Raw genomic sequence first — 23295 nt, forward strand, 5'->3', positions numbered from 1 at the left:
CCCGCCCCCGCCCCGGCCCCCGCCCCCCCGCCCCCGCCCCGCCCCGCCCCGGCCCCGCCCCGCCCCGCCCCGGCCCGTCTCCCTTCCCCCGCCCTCAACCCATTTCCTCAGGCAGCGGTTCTTGCCCCGCCCCTCAGCGCCGCGCCGCAGAAAAATCCCGCCGTGGGCCGCTCTGGCCCCCTGGAGGACTCAGCATCTGTGTCCGGCGGTGCACGCCGGCGGTGGGCGGGTCCGACGTGAGGTGCGCGGTGCCATTGGGGTAGGCTGTGTCGGGCTGGTCTAGTCTCGTGTTTTGGTGATGCGGTCGGGCGAGATGTGGAGGCTCCTGTCGAGGTGAGTGAGCGAGCGGCCGAGGGCGCGCCCGTCAGCTGCGCTCGCCGACGTGGAAAAGCGTCGGGGTGGGGACGGCCTCTCCTCGAAATTTCGAGTCTCCCTTGGACGCGAGCCCCGGCTTTCCTCGGTGTCTCGCCGTTACTCTTTCTGGCCACCTCTTTGAAGCACCACCTTTGTGTTCTGCCCCTCTCGCTCCTACTCAGCCTTGACCCCTATTTCTTTCTTCAAAATTGAGGATAGTTTGGGGGACACGCAGGGTTTCAAGGTGGAGGAATTCGTGGCGTGTTTTGTGCGTGGCCAGTGTTGCCCCTGCGCTGGTGGGGCGGCTTTATCGTTCCGGTCCGTCGGATGGCTCCAGCCGTCCTGCAGGTGTCCGGACATTTCAGCCTAGTGTTGCGGACACGTAACGTGGCGTGCTGGAGTAAGCGTGCACACATCGTGTTTAACTTTTGAAAGTGCTGCTCAATGCAGCTGGAGCTCAGCTGAGGAAATCTGGCCGCGGTCGTTTGAGGGCGCTGGGCTGCGTCAGGCTCGCACCTGCTGTCTGCCGCCTTAGGTTACCAGGTAGAGCTGAGACCCTTTAAGGGAGAACAGCCTTATTTCCGCGACAGCTTAAATTCCTGGGTTTCGTAGCTCACGGAGAGCCTTGGTAAATACCAAGAAAATCAGCCTATTGAGTCATTGCTGCTGCTTTTTTGAAATTGTGAGCAGATGTCAAATTATTTCAGAAAGAAATTGGAAGACATGTTTAAGTTAACTGACTTGGGAAAGAATCGGTCATTCGCAGAGTCCAGGATGGCTTTATTCCACCCCACATTTCAAGGTGCCGACTGGTTAGGTGAGTCCTGGACTAGTTTGGAAGCTTTGATCAGAGATGCCTTTTTCAGGGCTAGCTGTGGAGTGGCTGCTACCCTAGCAAAGCAGAGGCCTGAGATCAAGGTCGTCCAGTCTACGACAGCCTAGCCTACAAGTGTATTAAGGAACAGGGGGCCACAGAGAGTTTCTGCGAGGAAATAAGGGCTTTGTGCTGTGGTTGACATGGTTGGGTAGTCCCTCTTGAACTTCGGCCTTCCTTGGCTTTTCTGGCATTGTCTTGCTTTCCTCCGACCACTCCACTGCTTACTTTGCTCTAGTGCCAATTCAGCCCTTGGACATTTTTCTGTTCCCAAATAAAGCACCTCTCTCTGAAGATAACTCTCCAATTTGTATGTTTAACTTTGACTTATCCTGAGCTCTAGTGCTAGTCACAACCACCTGAATGTCTCATTTGCGTCTCAAATATAAATTTGCACATAAATGCAACCCTTACTCATCATGGGCACTTTCAGCTTCTTGGCGCTATCCTTCTAGATTTCTAAATCCTTATCTCTTCCTACTCACTTGAATTTTAGCAGTCTTCTCAAAGTTAGCGTTCGTTCATTTTGTTCATTTTTCGGGGTGGACTTACCTCTTCCCTCTTGGCATAGGTTCTGCACCTGACTGCCAGATTAATCTTGTTGAAGTTTACTTCAGTGCCTGCCAGTCCTCTGCTCAGAAGCTCTTAGAGGTGCCCTCCTACCTAGGGAATTAAATAAAAACGTTCCAGCCTGGCTTTCAAAGATTTGGCTCCAATTTACTTCGTGAATTCAACAATACTTACTGTTACGTTCTAGCTTCTGGGCCGTGCTGTTCTAGGCACTTCTGTTATCCTGTAGCCAACCTGGACGACTTGTTGTTCTTATTGTTTCTTATGGAGGCGGTCAAGTCTGAAAGGAGAGCAGACTTGAAACAAATATTTAAGCAAAGGTAATACTTTGTTGCCAATTCTGATAAGTGTCTCAAAGGAAAAGTACAATTATGAGAGAGCCAGATTTAGGAAGGAAGAGGGGGTCAGGAAGCCTCTTTAAGAGGCTGATCTTTGAGTTGTTAATAGGGCTCATTCCTTTTTCCATCTGCTCTCTACTCTGGCGAACTACATTGTTTTGGTTCTTGCTTCTTGGGGGCTGCCTCTTTTTCTTTTACTTCTATCTAGTTGTGTCTGAAGGGTTAATATTTGATTTTCTGGTTTTTCTTTTTTCTGTGCTGGGAGTCACAAACCCAAAAGCAGAGGCAATTGAGTGATACTCGCTAGATGGCAGCAGTGGGGACTCCTGGGGGCCTAGTGAGCTACAGAGAATGCCCTAAATGAGGCGGCTTCTTGGCCCCAGGAATTGTTGCCATTAGAGAATGTAGACCCAGGGTTCCCACAATGACCAATTTTTCTGGAAAAGCTGGAAAACTGCACTTTTAGTTGAAATCTCGATTTTTAAATGTTTGCAGTTTTAAAGCACTGCTGACTAAGCAAAACACATTTATAGACCCAGTTAGCCTTTAGGTCACTAGTTTTCAACTGCATCTTTTTCAATTATTCCTCTTAGAGAGCTGAGAGGTTCTTATGCCTCAGTGAGTATCTCTGCATGTGACTTCCTGACGTGTCCTAACTTTTCTTTCAAGCTCCATTCTCTCTTCTCTACTTGCTGTTGAATATTTCTACTCATGTCAGTATAAACTCAAGAAATTCAAAATTGAATTCATTCATTCTACAAACCAGGTAGTTTCCTTCCCAACCTTTTCAATACCTATATTCTGCTGGCTATCCTGGCTTAAAATCCTGGAGTCATTTTTGACATAATTCTTTTCTTTTCCATTGAGTTTTTACTTCATAATAACTTGATAAATCATTCTGTTTCCACAGCTGCTGTTTGTCAGTTCATACCTGAATTGTTTGGCCTTGATTTTCTGCTTTATTCACTTTTTACTTTGCCTGCATCTGCTGTAATAGTCTTCATTAGGCACTGTTTTTATTATATCATCTTCTTAAACAGTTTTATCAAGTTAATTTTGTAAGCCCATGTGTGTTTTATTGGATAATTGCAAAAATCTCCTAAATTATAAGTTTCTCCTCCTCCTAGAACAGTTGTTTTTAACTTTAGCTTGTATCAGATCACCTGGAGAGTTTGTTAAACATGGATTTCTGGGCCTTACCCCACAGTTTTTGATTCACTGGGTCTGGGATGGGGCCAAGAATTTCTTCTTCTTTTTTTTTTTTTTTTTGAGATTAGCCCTGAGCTAACATCTGCTGCCAGTCCTCCTCTTTTTGCTGAGGAAGACTGGCCCTGAGCTAACATCCCTGCCCATCTTCCTCTATTTTATATGTGGGACACCTGCCACAGCATGGTTTGCCAAGCGGTGCTGAGTCCGCACCCGGGATCTGAACCGGCGAACCCCGGGCTGCCAAAGTGGAACGTGCGCACTTAACCGCTGAGCCACCGGGCTAGCCCGGGGCCAAGAATTTCCATGTCTAATAAGTTCCCAGGGGGTGCCCATGGTGCTGGTCCAGGAAACACACTTTGAGAACTGCTCCCAGCAGCCAAATTGACCTTGACCTGAAGGAAAGGAGCCTTCAGGTGATGAAGTGAATTAGTAAATTAGCAGTAGCTGGGATGTGCATGCTCTCTTCCCCTCCACCAGAGGGCAGTTTTGACGCCAATGGGAAGGAAAGAGAAGACCAGGAATTCAGAATTACTTGGGGACTGAATACTGAAATACTTTGAGATATATAAGTTAATGTCAGATTTTAAATAACAGCTGAGTGTGAATTGGAACAAATAGAAGCAATATGATTATATGAAGTGTGGCAAGGAGTTTTCTTGTCTTTAGGTTTGTTGTCTCTTTTTTTGTGGTAATCAGGGATTTTTGTAACCTATAAATGCCGTGCATAGTGCTTCACACTTGCACTTGGTAGGTTTAGGTTAACTTTCTTTGAATGAGATAAAATTCCCACTAATAAAACTGGGACTTGAAGCTAGGCCTGTCTTTCTCTCTTTTTATTCTTTATGCTGTAGGTAGTACTTAAACTGTTGTGTAAGAGTTGCCAGTCTGGCAGCACCGTCTTTAACCATAAACTGGCATTTGGGTACTGGCCTCATTAAGGAATTCAAAGTTATTCTGGATCTAAAGAAATTAATGCTTACATTTTTTGATACTTAAAAAAAGTTCCAAAAAGGTGAAATTGAGTTAAGTTGAAAAAACTTTTCAGAAATGGTGCTTCAGGGTAAGTATAGTTCACATTTTAAAAGTCTATATGAAATCCCTGTTTAGAAGAGATTCCTAGGTAAGCTAGGATCTGTCACTTCAGTTTTCTTTTTACAAAGTAGTGATTTTGATGACAGCTTGTCTGCACTTTGGAATCCGTTTAAAAACTGTCGAAATCCCTGTGCCTGTGGCCCACCTCCAGAGTTTGCTTTAATTGGTCTTAGTAGTGACCTGGGCTTTGCAATGCTCGCAAGAGCCCTCAGGTGATTCTAATGAGCAAACAAGTTGTGGAATTACTGGGCTAGGAGAAGAATATTTTACTTGTGGTAAGGCAAATTCAAAATATGCTAGTCTAGGAATGAAAAGTGTGACTGATTTCAGCAAATTAGTGATTTCCCTCTTTTTTGTAGTAGTATTCAATTTGAATGTAATATGAAAGGGAAGTCATATAAATTCTAAAAAATAAGTTGGGTTACAAATTTTTTTTTATAAATTCAGTTATCTAAGATGTGGTTACAAGTGTAACAATGGTCATATTGCCTTTTTAAAAAAAATGCCTTAGCTAAACTATTGCCCCTAAGTCTCAAAGTATTCTTGAAAAGTTAATAAATTGGCACTTTATCAGTTCCATCAGATAGTATATGTATCTACACAAGTACATAGTCCTGATCGGCTGCTCCCGCTACTTGTTCCGGCTTTGACCTCTCTTTATACATCTTTAAATTTCGCTTCTTATTTAGTATGCATCCCAGTATAGTCTAACTACAATGTTTTGATATGCCTTGCTCTCACTATTCTCTGAGTTTCTCAAGGGCAAGAGTGATTTCTTTTGGGAGATTTTTAAAAGGCCCTTTATAAAGATACAATTTGATGAATTTTTACACATTGAACATATCTGTTTCACTGGCACCTGGATCAAGAAACAAGGTAGTCCCAACATCCAGAATCCCTGGTCTTGCCCCTTCTAATCATTGCCCTCCCTTATGTTTCTTTTACTTACTTCTTTAATTACAATGTGCATAAAGTACTTAAATGTGCTGTTTGAAGTCTATAGCTTAGTGAACTTTTACGTGTGTCTACAGTCCTCTCACCTTCCTCTGGATAGAGAGTTTCTAACACTCCGTGTTTCCTTATACTCCTCCTCTGCTTCCCCCACCCTCCACTATTCTGACTTTTGTTATTACTGATAACTTTTGCCAAGTTGTGTCTTAAGCTTTGTATTCCTAGCCTAACAACACTTTTAAAACAACAAATTTAGAAGTGTATTGTGTTTATTGTTTTGTAGCCTGCTTTTTTTTGTAACTTCTGTCATGACTATTTTTCCATGTCATAAGTATTATTTAAATATTTTTATTGGCTGAGTGGTGGTTTTGTGTAGATGACAGTCTTTAAAATATTACCATATTGTTAGATATTTACTTGGTTTCCAGTTTTTCCCTTATGTAAATAGTTGTGAATGTCTATAAATCAAACCTTGGTCATAGCTCTGAGATTTCTTTAATACAAATGCTTGTGGAATTGTTAGGTATAAGGGTATGATCATTTTAAAGGTGTGGATCTATATTTCCAGATTACCTACTGGAAAGGCAATACCAATTTACATATCTCACAGCAGTGTCTGAGAATGCCTATTGCATCCTTACTATACTTTTTTTTTAATTAATGGACTTTATTTTTTAGAGCAGTTTTAAGTTTACAGAAAAATTGAGCAGAAAATGTTGACAACTGTATAATGACATGTCTCTACCATTACAGTCATACAGACGAGTTTCATGGCGCTGCATATTCTTGTGCTCCACCTTTTCTTCCCTCTGTCCCTTCCCCAAACCACTGGCAACCACTGATCTTTTTACTGTCCCCAGAATTTTACCTTTTTTAGAGTGTCCTGTAGTTGGAATCATACAATGTATAGCCTTTTCAGATTGGCTTCTTTCGCTTAGCAGTATGCATTTAAGGTTCCTCTATGCCTTTTTGTGGAATGATAGCTGATTTTTTTTTTTAATTGCTGAGGAATATGCCATTTTATAGCTGTACCACAGTTTGTTTATTCACCTATTGAAGGACCTCTTGGTTACTTCCACATTTTGGCTAATATGAATAAAGCCACCATAAACATTCATGTGCAGGTTTTTTTGTGGATGTAGATTTTCAGCTCATTTGAGTAAATGCCAAGGAGTGCAGTTGTTGGATCATGTGGTCAGAGTATGTTTTAGTTTTGTAAGAAACTGCCAAACTGTCTTTCAAAGTGACTCTACTGTTTTGTGTTCCTCCCAGCAATGAATGAGAGTTAAACCTTTTTAAATTTTTTTCTTTTTAACTTCTAATATCATTTAGAAGAGGCTAAAGCAAAAGGGAATGTAGTATTTATACATTGAGATATGAGTACCCACGTTATTGTGTTCATTGTATTCTACATTTGTTTCAGGTTTAATTCATTCAGAAGGACTCATGTCATACTGCAACACTTGGTAAGTTTGTATTCCTAGCCTAACAACACTTTTAAAACAACAAATTTAGAAGTTTTTGTTGATTGTTTTGTGTTTGTTGTTTATTGTGTTTGTTGTACTGTGTTTATTGTTTTTTAGCCTGCTCTTTTTGTAACTTCTGTCATGACTATTTTTCCATGTCATAAGTATTATTTAAATATTTTTATTGGCTGTGTGATGGTTTTGTGTAGATGACAGTTTTTAAAATATTAGTATATTGTTAGATATTTACTTGGTTTCCAGTTTTTCCCTTATGTAAGTAGTTGTGAATGTCTTTAGAAATCAAACTTTGGTTATAACTCTGAGATTTCTTTAATACAAATGCTTTGTTTGGGACTTTGTTTTGCTGGCATTATTAGATTATGATGTGTAACTTAAAATGTCATTGCTAGGGAAGTAGAAGTACTGGCATGTTTTGTTGACCTTGGTTCATTGTTCCCAATTTTATAGTGTCAGGACTTGACACATAAAACTTGTGGGAGGTGGCATAAGGTTATGGATAAGAGCATAGATCTTCAAATCAGAATGGCTGGGTTTAATAATGGGTACACTACTTAATCCTGGGCATATTACTTGACCTCTCTCAGCCTCCTTTTTGATATATGTAAAAATGGGGATAATAGCATCCACCTTAGAGTGCTTATGCATAATAAACAAGATAATACATTAAAAAAATGTAGCATAGTGCTTGGTATATAATAATCATTTTATACATGTTAGCTACAATTGTACTAACAGTACCCTTACAAAGCTTAGATGTCCTTAGTTTATCACATTGCAAGGTAGAAATAATTTTTATTTTTGTATTTCTCTGCTACAGACTGGATTTTTGTGTCATCCCCAAATTCATATGTTGTAATCTAATCCTCAGTGTGATGGTATTTGGAGGTCAGGCCTGTGGGAGATAATTAGGTCAGGAGAGTGGAGCTCTCTTGAATGTTATCAGAGTTCTTAGGAAAGAGACCCTGGAGAACTCCCTCACCTCCTCTACCTTGTGAGGAATGACACAGTGAGAAGAAAGCCATCCATGAATGAGGAAATGGAACCACACCAGACACTGAATCTGTGGGTGCCTTGATTTGGACTTCCCAGCCTCCAGAAATGTAAGAAATAAATATTTGTTGTATAAGCCACCCAGTCTATGGTATTTTTGTTATAGTGGTTCGAATGGGCTAAGACATCCTCATACAGCCTGACAAGTACCTTGAATGAAAAAAGTCACTCTTGATATAGCACTTACTGTATGCCAGGTGCTATTCTAAGTAGTTGGTATGGATGAGCTCACTTAATTCTTGTTATAGTTGTATGGAGTAAAAACTATTGATCTTTTATCTGCAATTCTGAAACCTCAAAACTAAAAGTTTGATTTGATGACAAAATCTGATCTAACGTACTTGAAGCTCTTTTTGTCTTTATCCTAACTAGTGAAATATTACTGTTTTGGTGCAGAAGTATTAAAGCATTTGATTACAGTTTACTGACCTAGACTCCACTTGAAGTGTTTTATATAGTATGTAATGTGTGCTGTGTTTCCTTTCAAAATCTAGAAAGTTTTCTGAATTCTGAAATGCATCTAGATCCAAGGGTTTTTTTGTTGTTGTTGTTAAGAGATTATGGCCTTATCCCTATTTAATGGATCAGAGATTGAGGGACAGAGAGGCTAACTAATATGCCCCAATGTCACACAGCTAGTAAATAGGAGATGGGATTTGAATCCAGGTGAGCTGGCACCATAGCCTTACCTCCTGCACTCTACAGCCTCTGGTAGAGTGGGCGCTAAGTGGCTATTGTGGACGTATGGACTTGTGGACTATTGCGGACTTGTTTCTCAGGTAAGCCTAAGTGGAGATGGACATCTGAAGACTGGGATATCCTTTCCTACCCTTACTTAATTTCATCAGCTGATATACATGGGGGCTGAGGAGTTTACTGGAAAAATAACTTAGAACGATGTCAATGATTCCTATTTAGATGTACGCACACAGAATAGAACGACATAACAGAATCCAGATCACATGGGGCTGTGGTGAACTGGGGCATAAACCACACTGAGAGAAGGCAGATAAACTGGGCTCTCATTGACAGCCTGAGGGCCAAATGGTTCTAGGTCCCAGTGTTGGCCTTTACATGTACTTCAGAGAGAGAGAGGCTGTATCCCAAATAGTGCTTCTGTGACCCTTCTAAGAGAGCCAATAGAGAGCAAGATCCCTTTTTATTTCATAGTGGAGTCATGGAAATATGGCATCAATGGCAGTATTGTAGGCAGACTTATGAGAAGTAGACAGGACTGATTTGTGACAATAGTGTGACATTTCTTGTGACCTTTCCAAGATCCTTGAATGGAGGCCAAGGTTCTGCATTTCTACAGATGGGGTTTGTCAAGCTAATGCAAACTAGTGGAACCTATTAATGAGGTCTCATTTGTATCCATAGGCTGATTTGGATGTATTTTTACTACAAAGATATTCACAGAAAGACTTTTCTTTCTCTATAATCTTCCATTTTAAACTCTTACACAGCATTTTAATTTAATGTGCAAAAGTTCATTTCGTCCACATAGTTTTGACTTGGACATGGAGAAAACTTCTTTTTTCTTTCAGAAAGTAGTTCTTTTCAGTATGAAGGTATACGGATTGGATCCATGAAATGCTACTGCACATATCATTTTCGTGACAGCAAGCATGTTCTTATGCTACATGTCCAGATGATGGTCTAGAATCAGTATCAACCAGTTTATAATCTGTGCCATCTGAACAGACATTTATTAAGTGTTTGTTTTGTGTATGCAAAGAACTTAACTAAGCACTTTGAGATACTACTATGAAAAAGGCAGTTCCTGACCCTAAGAAATGAATAGTCTAATGAAAGAGATAGAAATATGTACTAATAAAGAGTGGTAAAAAGGCCAAATACATAAATTAGAGGTGTGAACAAAAACGGGATAGACTGATGTTGACTCTGAAACCAATGAAAGCTTTCTGGAGGAATAATTTATTGGATCTGGGCCTAGTAGCATGATCAAGCGTTTCAACAAGTAGAGATGGGAAGTAGTGAAAGTTCATGTAGTGGCCCTAAGAGATGATTATATTATCTCCGTTTTACAAATGCAGAAATTGAAGCCCTGAGAGTAACTTGCCTGAGGGTGTACAGTAGTGAGTGGCAAAACTAATGTTTAAGTTCATCTGACTCCAAAATCTCTTTTCTTTCTATTACACAATATGCTTATTCTTGGTGGCAAGAACTGCAAGATGGAGAATGGAGGTTACATTCGGGTTTTGTGAGTATCCGTTATAAGGAATGCAGTGCAGCAGTGGGCCTAGAGAGTTTACCTGGGCAGATGTGGAGAGACTTGAAGCCTATGTCAAGTAATTTTGGATGTTTTTGAAGTTAATGGAGAGTCACTGAGTATCTTTGATTGGGAGTGACAAGATTAGGAGTGTGCTGTAGCAAAATTTCTCTGATGGCAGTGTGAAGGATAGACCACTGGGCAAAGATCCTGGAAATCTGCAAAAAAGGAAAATTATAATAATGCTGTGTGGCTAGGGCAATGAGAATGGAAAGTAACGGATAGATAAGAGAGTCATTTTAGAAATAGATTCTCTGGTACTTGGCTACAGCCTCAAGTTGTTGGTAGAGAGGGAAGGAGAACAGGTAGAAATCAAAGATAAGACCAACATTTTGAGCTTAGTTGACTGAGAAAATGTCATGCCTTTAGCTGTGCTGTGTTACCTGAGGGAACAGAGGAGGAGAGACTAGTGTGGTGGAGAGAGATCCTTCCCCAGTGCCTTCAGAGGGAGTGTGGTCCTGCCAACACCCGGATCTCAAACTTAGAGTGTCCGGAACTGAAAGACAATAAATTTCTGTTCAAGCCACTTAGTTTGTGTTACTTGTCAGGACAGCCTTAGCAAACCTATATGATTATCATGATACATGTCAAAACCAAGATTATTGGTATATATTAATATTAACTTCAGACTTTATTTGGATTTCACCGATTTTTTCATTAATTTTCTGTTCTAAGATCCAATCAATGACACTACGTTGCCATTTCCTTGTCATGTCTCCTTAATCTCTTCTGGTCTGTGACAGTTTCTCAGTCTTGTTTTTCATAACTTTGACAGTTTTGAAGAGTACTGGCCAGGTAGCCTGTAAAATATCCTCTATCTGGGCTTGTGATGGACTGTGTAATTAGACTATGGTTAAAAGGTTTTTGCAAAGAATATCACAAAGGAAAAGCCGCCTTCTCATCACATCATACCACAGAGTATCTCTGGGTTTTGACACATGCATCGGGGAGTACATGACATCCACACGACATAGCTGGTGACACCTACCTTCATCACTTGGTTAAGGTGGTGTTTGTCAGGTTTTTCTGCTCTAAAGTTACCATTTTTCCCTTTTCATACTTTATTCTTTGGAAGCAAGTCATTAAGTTCAGCCCACACTCAAAAGTTGAGGGGACTAAGCTCTACCTTCTGGAAGGGTGCTGTCTACATACATTATTTGGAGTTCTTCTGTAAGGAAGATTCTCTCTTCTCCATTTATTTATTTATTCAGTTATTTATATCAATGTGGACTCATGGATATCTATTTATTTTTGATTAATTTTTTTATTGTGGTCATAATAGTTTGTAACATTGTGAAATTTCAGTTGTATGTTATTTGTCAGACACCATATAAGGGTGCCCCTTTACCCCTTGTGTCCACCCCCCACCTACCTTCCCCCAGGTAACCACTAAACTGTTCTCTTTGTCCATAAGTTTGCTTATGTTCATGGATATTTATTTTATTCTTTGGGTTACAATCTAATATCCTATTATTTATTTTCTTACTCAGATTATTCTGACTTCGGCCATTAGGAATACCTTCATTTTGGCTCCTGTGTCTCTTTGATATGACCCCATCCTTTTAATTTTTAAAAATCAAGATCTGAGCTCTGGGAGTACTTTTTGCTACTGGAGTGTCATGGCTTTCTCTCCAGGAATAGAGCTAGGGTAAAGTATGTATGTATATATATATATTAGAACACGTGTAGTGTATACTAACCTACATATACGTACATATCTATAATTGTTCCTGTATTTATCTATGTGTATATATTAAGCTAAACATGAGTTCATACCGATGTCTCTGACTTTACTCCAGGGCAGAGTTTATTCTAGCTTTCCTGTCTTGATTATCTGTAACTGTCCACCATCCGTTACTTATTTAATCCCAGTGTACATGCAAAGCAGTTTCAGAATTGCTAACCACCCCCTAGGAGAAACAGATTTACCAACTAGAGCGTTGATGTACAGTTCCTTTTGTATTTTTTCTTAGAGTTTCTAATCAAACCACTGTTTTCCAAAATTATTTAGGTCAGCAACCCTGCTGCCACTGCAACCACCATGATCACTTCAGTGAGGTTATATCATACATGAGTACTTCAGTTACATTTATTTGTCACCATCTGCATTCCATGTTGGAATCCCCTCACATCCTGGCTGATTTTTAAAAAACATAATTTGTATACATTAAAGTTCCCTCTTTGTTATGCATGTTTCTGTGAGTTTTGGCAAATGCATAAATCATGCATCCACCACCCCAAGACCGTATACAGCAGTTCCATCACCCTACAAATTCTCCTGTACTTCCCCTTTGTAGTCAACCACTTCTCCCACCTCCAACCACTGATCTGTGTTATGCCCCTATAGTTTTGTTCTTTACAGAACAGAACATCGTATGAATGGAATCATACATTATAGAGGGTCTGGATTCTTCCATTTGGCAAAGTGCATTTAAAATTCATTTATGTTGTTACGTGAATTGATAGCTTGGTCCTTTTTAACACCAAAGAATATTCCATTGTAGTTTATCTATTTTCCTGTTAAAGAGCATCTTGTTTGCCTCCAGTTTTTAGACAATATGAATAAAACTGCTAAACATTTGGGTATAGGTTTTTATGTGAATATAGTTTTTAATTCACTTGAGTAAATACCTAGATTGCTAGATTGTATGGTAAGTCTATGTATAACTTTACAAGAGTTTGCCAAATTGTTTTCCAAAGTGGCTGTACCATTTTCCATTCCCACCAACAGTGAACAAGAGTTCCTATTGCTCTGTGTACTTGGCAGCATGTTATTGTCTGTTTTCGGATTTTAGCCATTTTAATCTGTGCATGGTGGTATCTTATTGTAGTTTTAATTTGCATTTTCCTAATGATAAATGATATTGTGTTTCATGTGTTTATTTGCCATCCCTCTATCCTCTTTTGTGAACATCTTCAGTTTTGTTTGTTTGTTTTTTTACTGAGGAAGATTAGCCCTGAGCTAACATCTGTGCTAGTCTTCCTCTACTTTATATGTGGGTCGCCACCACAGTGTGGCTGATGAGTGGTGTAGGTCCACACCGGGGATCCAAACTTGTGAACCTCAATTGTAGAATTTATCTGCTAAATTCTATGAAATGAGAAATTTTTGTAATATTCTAGCTGTCCAGTTTAACAGGGACCAGAAACATCATCCAGAACTAACTAGTAGGTGTTAACTTTTAACCTAATTTTCTTAACAATGTTAATTCTGAAACCTTTCCCGAAATCATTTAGGTTATATTTTGCTACACTCATTTTTCAAAAATATTTTTCTGAAAAGTTGCAGAATGACCAAGGTCGTGTATTGAAATGGGTATAATCTCTAAAAACAACAGTAAAATTATTTTAAAATTGTGTGAAAGATCACTGTTGAAAATTCAGAAATCATAGTACAAAGAAGAAAATTTAAATAACCAACAATCCTATCCAAGTCTAATCACTAGACATTTTGGTATATTTCCTTCTGATTTATTGCATGTATTCATATTTGCTGTTTTTGACTCTTCTTTTTTACTTTGCACCATATTATGAAACTTGTTATTACCATTGAATATTCAAACATGTTTTCAGTAACCATACGGTGTTGTCATATGAGTAACATGGATTAAATGATAGGAGTACCATATATTAATTATTGTGTATTTTTGATATTGTAAATAATTGTATGAAATATCCTTTTTTGTTCTTTGAGACATTCTTGAGTAACCAAATATTCGTTATGCCTATGGTAGAAAATTTGAAAAATATGGAAAATCACAAAGAAGGTGGCCCTAAATCATTGTTTATAATTTGATGTATATATGGACATTCTTTTATTTTCTATGTATGTATATATATTTTTAACAAGATTATACTCTAATATAAATATTTCACTAGATTTTGGCTTATTTTCTGAGTATCAATTTCTAAAGTAGAATTATTTCTTCAATGTAAGAATGTTTAAAAGACTCTTCATACACATTGCCAAATTGCTTTCCATTTACACTTTCCCCTGTAAGTGCTTTTGCTTTTAAAGGTTATTTGTTGTCGGTTATGTGGCCACTGCAGTTGTATTTGTTGACGTAAATTATAGTTCCTTGTATCCTGGGTTCTGTCTGTATTTGGATCTATTCTCTAGCAGGTCAGTAAACTTGGCTCATATATTTCATCAACATTACAGAAAATGAAATGACATTTGGAAGTCTGGTTTCTTTTGTGATTTTTGTGTATTCTTTTATCAAAAATTTTTCCTTAGTATCAGTAAGATAAGACAATGAAGAATACAGTTTTCTAAGTCATATAGTTTAGTACCTTTTAAACCTAATCTATTGCCCTTTAAAAAATTATTTAAAATATTGTTTTGAATAGGAAGTAAATATGTATGGTACAAAATTCAAAAAGTTCGGTGGGGCCATACAGTAAAAAGTCTTCCCACCTCTGTCTCTTGGATGCTTGATTTTCCTTTGTGGGAGCAACTATTTTAGCAATGTCTTATGTAACCATCTAGAAGTATATTTTCTATATAAGTTTGTTTGTGTCCACATACACAGTGGGTGGGCAGCCTAGTAAACACACTGTGCACTTGAGATTATTCCATAACAGCGTATGGAGAGGTAGCTGCCTTGCTCTTTTTAAAGGCTCCATAGCATGCATATGTATGAATGACTGTTATTTAACTAGTCTTCCACTGATAACATTTGGGTCATTTCCAGTCTCTTGCCGTTACAAATCACAATGTGGTGACTATCCTTGTGTGTATTTCATTTTGCCTGTATGTAAATATACCTACAGGGTAAATTTCTGGAACAAGAATTACTGTCAGCATGTATGCTTTTAAAAACGTGTTGTCAGAGTGTATTCCTAGTTCTGTAATAATTTATGCTCCCACAGTATGTCTGTTTCCTCACAATTTAGACATTATAGGATGATAAACTTTCTGATATTTGTCAGTTTGGTTAAAAAATATATCTTACTGTAGTTAGAGTTTTTAAGTTTTAATTTGAATTGAAGAGATGCAACCTTTTCTGTTGGTTAACAGCCTTTCCTGTAACCCTTTTAAGTGAATATAAATTATTTTATCTGATAATGAATTTTAAGAAAAATTAGCTCTAAATATGCAACATTATTTTATAAAAGAGGACTTAAACATTGTGTAAAGATGTTGCTTAATGTTATCAAAATATGGACTTCTGGGCTTTATTAGATTTTAGTTAATTAGCGTGTTTGATTTTAATTGGCTTTCTCCAGTTAAAATTTTCCAGTTTAAGCTGACTTTGAATTTTATGTTGCACACTGTCCCAATGTGAGGTTTAAAGCATTGTCCTTAGATAAAGGAATGTATTAAGTCTGGTGGTGCTATTAGCCCTAATAGATGTGTATAGCAGAGTCCTGAGAAATTGCTATGTAGTTTAAAATGTGTTCCTCCCAGGTTTTATAGTCGTCTTTTATATTACACGAGCAGTGAGACCTGATGATTGTTATTATGTATGAGGCCCTGAGTGAGCGTATAGGCAAGTTCTTCACAGCTATATGATATGTAAGTTTGTCGTTTTATAATCTGGCCTCAAACTACTTATGCTGCCTACTTTCCCATCATTTTCTCAACCAACCTTTATTCCACTCATGTTTAACATCTTAATATTTCCAAATACTCAGTGCTTATGTTTTAGCATGTGCTATTTTCTAGGATTCTCAACCCCCTTTTTCTTGGCATACATCAAGGCCCAGCTCAAATATCACTTTTTTCCAAATTGTCAGTATCTGCTGTAGTCAGAATTATTTGCCCTCTCAGTTCATCTTTGCTTTCCAAGCACCTAACATAATGCTTGGTATACAGTAACAAATGAAAAGATTTAAGAGCATTTCATAGTCCAGGTAATTCTAGGATTGAGTGCTATTCTAAATAGTTGACTCAGTTTACTCAGAAGTAAAAATTAAACTTAAGAGGTATGTATTTTCTTTGGAATTGTCCATCTACGGTCTAAATGACTTTAGAAATCTTTGGCAGATGTATCTAGTTATTCATTCAGTTGGTTACCATTGTTAATGTAACTTTTAATGTACCATTGTGTGAAAGATTTGCATTCACTGTATATGTTTTGGTGTTGGCATGTGACAAAAACTTAATAAATTTTATCCTAAAGTTATTCTTTGTTTACACAGAGAATGTCAAAGCACACAGATGCAGCAGAAGTACTATTGGAAAGAAAAGGTTGTGCAGGAGTGATAACACTAAACAGACCAAAGTTACTAAATACACTGACTGTCGGTATGATTCGGCAGATTTATACACAGCTAAAGGTTTGTAATTTTCTTAAAGCAATTATATGGATCGTTTTAAAAGTATATCTTAGTAGAACGAAGAATAGTTCTCCTTTGGTCACTGGTTCCTTAATTCTTCATTTGATGAGTCTCTTTTCCATTCCGCTGTGTCTGTTTGGGACACCTTATAATATGTTGTTAGTAATTGTGAGACAGAGAAAGAAGCCAAGTGTTCCAGATTAGAATTGCACCAGAGTGGAAGAAAATAGAAACTTCCATGTTAGTATACTATATTTTTACTAATGTAGTCCAGTATTGCATTAACCTTTTGAACAACCGCATCTGTCCAGCTATGTCTCTTCCTTTTGCATATGTTTTTAATTGCGAGTAGAATTCATAGAGCCTCTGTTAATTTTTCTGTGTCTGGTTAACTAATTTTTTATTTGGTCCTTTGTTGTAGCCTTTTGAATTTTCTTTGACTTTTGTTTCTTTCATCCTACTTATTTATTAGCTATCCTTACCCCAGATCACTTCTGGATTTGATCACTATAGGTGGTTTCACGCTGTTGCTTATAAATATGTCAGTACAACAGAACCCTATATCACCACAGTAGAAAGGATAATGCTCTCTTATCAGCAATCTTTGGGTTGATGTAGTCATCAGATTTATAAGCTTATGTAACATAATATTATTAAGCTCATATTTTTTCATCTTGGTCTCAAAATTGTCATGGCAAAGATTCCAGATGCTATCATGGAATTTGGATCACAAAATGTACTCATCTAACAACTTTGTTGTAACTGCCTCTAATTTATGTCAGAAAAGAAAATGAAGTCGGGATCCCTTCTTCTAGATATGCTTTATAAAGCTTGTGCTTTATATATATATCCATATATACCTCTCTATACACGTGTATGTGTGTATATATATGTATATGTACATATGGGTATATCTTTAATGAGTTTGTATTTATAATATGCTTATACCATCTTCTTTTGCATTTGGATAGAAGTGGGAACAAGATCCTGAAACTTTCCTGATCATTATAAAGGGAGCTGGAGGGAAGGCTTTCTGTGCTGGGGGTGATATCAGAGGTAAAAACTTTTTTCCCTCTCACCTAAATGCTTTTTTTCCCTAATAAAACTGAGACACTGTTAGCAAATTTTTGTAGTATTTCATAATTTGCTTTACTTTTGAGAATTTTTTTTGTTATAAAGTTAATACATTCTTATGTAGCTAAATTAGAAAAAGGAGAAATTTAAAGACTTACCTTTTGTAGTTAATATTAGAAAAAATGAGGAGAAGAGTGATTTTTTAAAATTACTTACTTCCTTTCAAATATCTTATCTTTCTCCCTGACTCATTCTAAACAAAATGTCCAGTTAACGGTAGGTGAATCCACTTTTTACTTTAGAATGGCTTTTAGAATTAAGCAGTTCAGTTTGTCACCTAACCTGACAAGCTGGCCATGTTGAGTGACTTGCCGTTCTCCAAACATGACATGCTGTCACATATTTCTATGACTTTGCTTGTGCTTTCCCGCTGTTTATGGTCCCAAAGCAAGAATGTACTAATTATAGCATTTATCCTATTGTATTGTCACTAACATGTGTTTAAATAAACATGCTGAGATAAAAAGATTAATTCTCCTTATCTTTCTAATCATTTAGGTCGATCTGTCTGTACACATTTAACTATTAAAGACAAAAGAAAGAAATGTTTGTTCTTAGGATCAAAGTCATGTACTTATTTTTACCACCACTGGTTGTCAGTATTTTATACATACTGAAAACTATTTTTTACATTTTGTATTTTGTTTCTTGTGGAGTTGGTAGTGTCCAGGGATGGTTTTTTCCTTATGTTTTTGTTTTGTATATTTGTTCTTTTGTGTTGTAAGATAATAATGTTTGGGTTGATCTATTTACCAAATTTATAAGTTTATGTAAAACAGTATATTTGGAATGAGAAGAAATAAGCTTGATTCAGGACATAGTTTCACATACCTATTAAATTTAAAGTTACTGAATCGTAAAATTGCAGTTAAAATTTTTCGATTACTCAGACAAATCTTTGTTAACCGAATCGTTTTTGAATTTATTGTTTTGCCCACAACATGAATAATTTTAAAACATTGTGTATCAGCCTGGAATTAACTTTTTCTCTGGAGTTGAGCATATAATCTGGTCAGTTTACTGAAGGGCAGAGCCTTGTGTATTGATTTGAACTTCTTCTGACTGTGAGCTATTTTTGCATCTAGGCCTAATTTTATATTGATGTTAGAAATACAGTTACAAATTCTAGAATTATTCTAGTTACATGTATAAAGCAATGGCAATTCCAGGAAATTTAGTTTCTTTAAAGATCATAATCTAAGACAATAAATCGGCACCCAGCAAATTTTTTTAAAATGGTATGAATGTCATTTAATTTTAATTTATATGGAACTAATTGATTAGAATAAGATTAGAGGAAACCTAAGAATATTTGAGGTAAAAGAGCTTCATTCCACAAGCAATACAGTTTACACTCCTTTCCTCTTGAAATTGGTAAGCAGTGATAAGGACTGACTGAAACACAATAGATGAGGTGTTTTTTGGGGCATATGTCAGTGAAAACCTCAGAGTAACAAAACTAGGTATCACATCTTTCTTTTAAAAACCAGAAAAAGAAGTCAACGTTTGGAATATTTTGAAGGAAGATATATCAGAGTTTTAGAGTTAGTCTAAAAATCTATAAATAGTCAATAATTTATTTTTTTGGTAATTTATTATTTTTTTATTGAAATCACATTGGTTTATAACATTATATAGATTTCATCTGTACATCACTACATTTTGGCTTCTGTACAGACTGCATCGCGTTCACCACCAAAAGTCTAGTTGCCTTCCCTCAGCATATGCATGTGCCCATTTCCCCCTTTCCCCTCCCCATGTACTCTCCTTCCCCTCTGGTAACCACCAGTTTGTTTTCTGTATGTGTGTGTGTGTTTATCTTCTCCACAACCCCTCTAATGCTTGTTATTTTTTGTCTTAGTGATTATGAACATTTTAACGGGTGTAAGGTGGTATCTTAGGGTAGTTTCAATTTGCATTTCTCTGATGATTAGTGATGTTTAGCATCTTTTCATGTGCCTGTTGGCCATCTGTATGTTTTCTTTGGAGAAACGTCTGTTGATATCCTCTGCCCATTTTTTGATCGGATTGTTTGTTGTTGAGTTGTGTGAGTTCTTTATATATAATGGAGATTAACCCCTTGTTGGGTATATGATTTGCAGTTATTTTCTCCCAGTTGGTGGGTTGTCTTTTTGTTTTGAGCCTCCTTTCCCTTGCCTTGCTGAAGCTCCTCAGTCTGATGAAGTCCCTCTTGTTTGTTTTTTCTTTTATTTCCCTTGTCCAAGAAGACATGGTATTCAATAAGATCCTTTTAAGATCGATGTGAAAGAGTGTACTACCTGTATTTTCTTCCAGAAGTTTTATGGTTTCAGGTCTTACCTTCAAGTCTTTGATCCGTTTTGAGTTAATTTTTTTGTATGGCGTGATATAGTGGTCCACTTTCATTCTTCTGCATGTAGCTGCCCAGTTTTCCCAACATCATTTATTGAAGAGACTATGTTTTCTCCATTGTATGTTCTTAGCCCCTTTGTTGAAGATTAGCTGTCTGTAGGTGTGTGGTTTTATTTCTGGGCTTTCAATTCTGTTCTGTTGATTTGTGCCTGTTTCTGCACCAGTACCATGCTATTTTACTGCCATAGCTTTGTGGTACATTTTGAAGTCAGGGATTGTGATACCTCCAGCTTTGTTCTTTTTTCTCAGGATTGCTTTAGCTATTTGGGGTCTTTTGTTGTCCCATACGGATTTAGGGTTCTTTGTTCTATTTCCATGAGGAAAGTCATTGGGATTCTGATTGGAATTGCATTGAATCTGTAGATTGCTTTGGGTAGTATGGAAATTTTAACTATGTTTATTCTTCCGATCCATGTGCATGGAATCTCTTTCCATTTCTTTATGTCATCATTGATTTCTTTCAGCAATGTTTTATAGTTTTCACTGTATGGGTCTTTCACCTCCTTGGTCAAATTTATTCCTAGATATTTTATTCTTTTTGTTGCAATTGTAAATGCGATCATATTCTTGAGTTCTCTTTCTGTTAGTTTGTTATTGAGTATAGAAACACAACTGATTTTTGTAAGTTGGTTTTGTACCCTGCAACTTCACTGTAGTTGTTGATTATTTCTAATAGTTTTCCAATGGATTCTTTAGGGTTCCCTCTATATAAGATCATGTTGTCTGCAAACAGCTAGAGTTTCACTTCTTCATTTCCTGTTTGGATTCCTTTTATTCCTTTTGCTTGCCTAATTGCTCTGGCGAAAACCTCCAGCACAGTGTTGAATAAGAGTGGTGAGGGTGGGCACCCTCGTCTTGTTCCTGTCCTCAGAGGAATGGCATTCAGTTTTTCTCTATTGAGTATGATGTTGGCTGTGGGTTTGTCATATATGGCCTTTATTATGTTGAGGTAATTTCCTTCTATCCCTGTTTTGTTAAGAGTTTTTATCCAAATGTCTATTGGATCTTGTCAGATGCTTTCTCTGCATCTATTGAGATGATCATGTGGTTTTTATTCCTCATTTTGTTAATGTGGTGTATCACATTGATTGATTTGAGGATGTTGAACCATCCCTGCGTCCCTGGTATAAATCCCACTTGATCATGGTGTATGATCTTTTTGATGTGTTGCTGAATTCAGGTTGTCAATATTTTGTTGAGAATTTTTGCATCTATGTTCATCAGCGATATTGGCCTGTAGTTTTCCTTTGTAGTTCTTTTCTAAGTTACTTGCTTCTACCTTGCTGCCCTTAGTATTTTTTCTTTTTCATTGACTTTTGCCAGCTTCACTACTGTATGACTTGTAGGAGTTCTTTCTGCATTGACAAAGTTAGGAGATCTGGTGGCAACCTTCATGTTAATTTCCATCTCCTTCCCTAGGTTTGGGAAGTTCTCCGCTTTTATTTCCTTGAACAAGCTTTCTGCTCCATTCTCCTTCTCTTTCACCTTTGCAATACCTGTAATCCTTATGTTGCATTTCCTAATTGAGTTGGATAATTCTTGGAGACTTTCTTCATTTCTTTTTAGTCTTAGTTCTTTCTCCTTGTTCAGATTTCTAAATTTCTATCCTTGATCTTGCTGATTCATTCCTTGATAATATCTGCTAAAGTGTTCAGGGAATCTATATTCTGCTTTATCTCATCCATTGTGTTTTTCATCTCCAATAATTCTGCTTGGTTCTTCTTTATAGCTGCAATCTCTCTTTGAAGTAGCTCCTGAACTTGTTGAATTGTCTATCTGTATTCTCTTTTAATTCGTTTAGTTTTTCATGGATAGCTATTTTGAATTCTCTGTCCTTTATGTTATAGTTTTCTGTGTCTTCAGGATTGATTTCTGGGTAGTTGTCACTTTCCTTGTGGTCTGGAGATACAATGTAATTTTTCATACTGCCAGATGTCGTATATTTGTGCTTCCACATTGTGGTCGTATTTGATTGCCACTTCTACCTTGGGCCACTAGTTGGGAGTCAAGAGCTGTATATTCTGCACCCACTGCGAACTGAGGGGACAGCTCCAAGGTGCTGTGCTGTGGCGTTGGAGCAGTGGGCGGGTGGGAGGGGTGCTTTCTTCTCCTGCATGATCTCAGGGGCGTCTCACTCTGCCCTTGCTATCTGGTCTCTTAGGGTGTTGGCTTGATGCAGACACCCCTGTGATAGCTAGTCCCCTCTGTGAGGGTCTTTTCCCCAGGCTGTGAGGGACTTGAAGGATCTATGGCGTTCCCTTGGAGGGCCTCCCCACTTTCCTCGCTGTGACTGTGTCACTGTCCTTCCATGAGGAAGAGAGGCATTCTCTTACCTCAATCCACTCCACTTCCTCGGAGTGCTCCAGTGCCTCCACCTTCTGACATATGACTGCGTCAGTCTCTCAGATGTCTTTTCTGTTGTATGGATGTCCTCTGTTGGAATATGTATGTCCTTTTTGTTGTATCTTTGGGAGGAGAGCTCACTCTGCCATGATGCTGACATCACTCCTCCTCTGCACATTTTTTGATCAGTTTGTTTTTTTGTTGTTGAGTCGTATGAGTTCTTTATATGTCTTGGATATTAACCCCTTATCAGATATAATTTTCAAATATTTTCTCCCAATTGGTGGATTGTCTTTTCATTTTGTTGATGGTTTCCTTTGGTTTTTAGTGTGATGTAGTCCCCTTTGTTTATTTTTTTCTTGTTTCCCTTACCTGAGGAGACATAGTATTCAAAAAGATGCTGCTAGGACTGATGTGAAAGAGTGTACTGCCTGTGTTTTCTTCTAAGAGTTTTGTGATTTCAGGTCTTACATTCAGGTCTTTAATCCATTTTGAATTTATTTTTGTATGGTGTAAGATAATAGTCTACTTTCATTCTTTTGCACATGGCTGTCCAGTTTTCCCAACACCATTTATTGAAAAGACTTCCCTTTCTCCATTGTATGTTCTTGGCTCCTTTGTCAAAGATTAGCTGTCCTTATTTGTGTGGGTTTATTTCTGGGCTCTTGATTCTGTTCCATTGATCTGTGTGTCTCTTTTTGTGCCAGTACCATGCTGTTTTGCTTACTATAGCTTTGTAGTATATTTTGCTATCAGTGAGTGTGACATCTCCAGTTTTGTTTTGTTTTGTTTTTCTTAGGATTGCTTTGGCTGTTCAGGGTCTTTTGTTGTTCCATACAAATGTTAGCATTCTTTGTTCTGTTTCTTTCAAAAATGTTGTTGGGATTGCATTGAATACTGTACATTGCTTTAGGTTAATTCTTCCAT

The 23295-nt window shown here is 37.7% G+C and overlaps 1 protein-coding gene across 2 annotated transcripts in view; it reads left to right on the top strand.

The window, feature by feature from the left end:
* The first annotated feature begins 236 nt into the window (after window positions 1–236).
* The window catches only part of LOC124233504 (3-hydroxyisobutyryl-CoA hydrolase, mitochondrial-like), a 95571-nt gene continuing 72512 nt past the window's right edge, over window positions 237–23295 (top strand). The window contains exons 1-5 of one of the 2 annotated variants that reach the window (XM_046650649.1): window positions 277–333; window positions 6812–6854; window positions 7693–7975; window positions 16363–16500; window positions 17472–17556. In XM_046650649.1, coding sequence (XP_046506605.1) covers window positions 16366–16500; window positions 17472–17556 — 220 coding nt within the window. In that variant the 5' untranslated portion in view covers window positions 277–333; window positions 6812–6854; window positions 7693–7975; window positions 16363–16365. Of the gene's footprint in view, window positions 334–6811; window positions 6855–7692; window positions 7976–16362; window positions 16501–17471; window positions 17557–23295 lie in introns of both variants that reach the window. The other variant, XM_046650648.1, reaches the window with a different exon arrangement.

The sequence above is a fragment of the Equus quagga genome, unplaced genomic scaffold, assembly GCF_021613505.1.
Source record: "Equus quagga isolate Etosha38 unplaced genomic scaffold, UCLA_HA_Equagga_1.0 203_RagTag, whole genome shotgun sequence".
NCBI classification, from domain to species: Eukaryota; Metazoa; Chordata; class Mammalia; order Perissodactyla; family Equidae; genus Equus; species Equus quagga.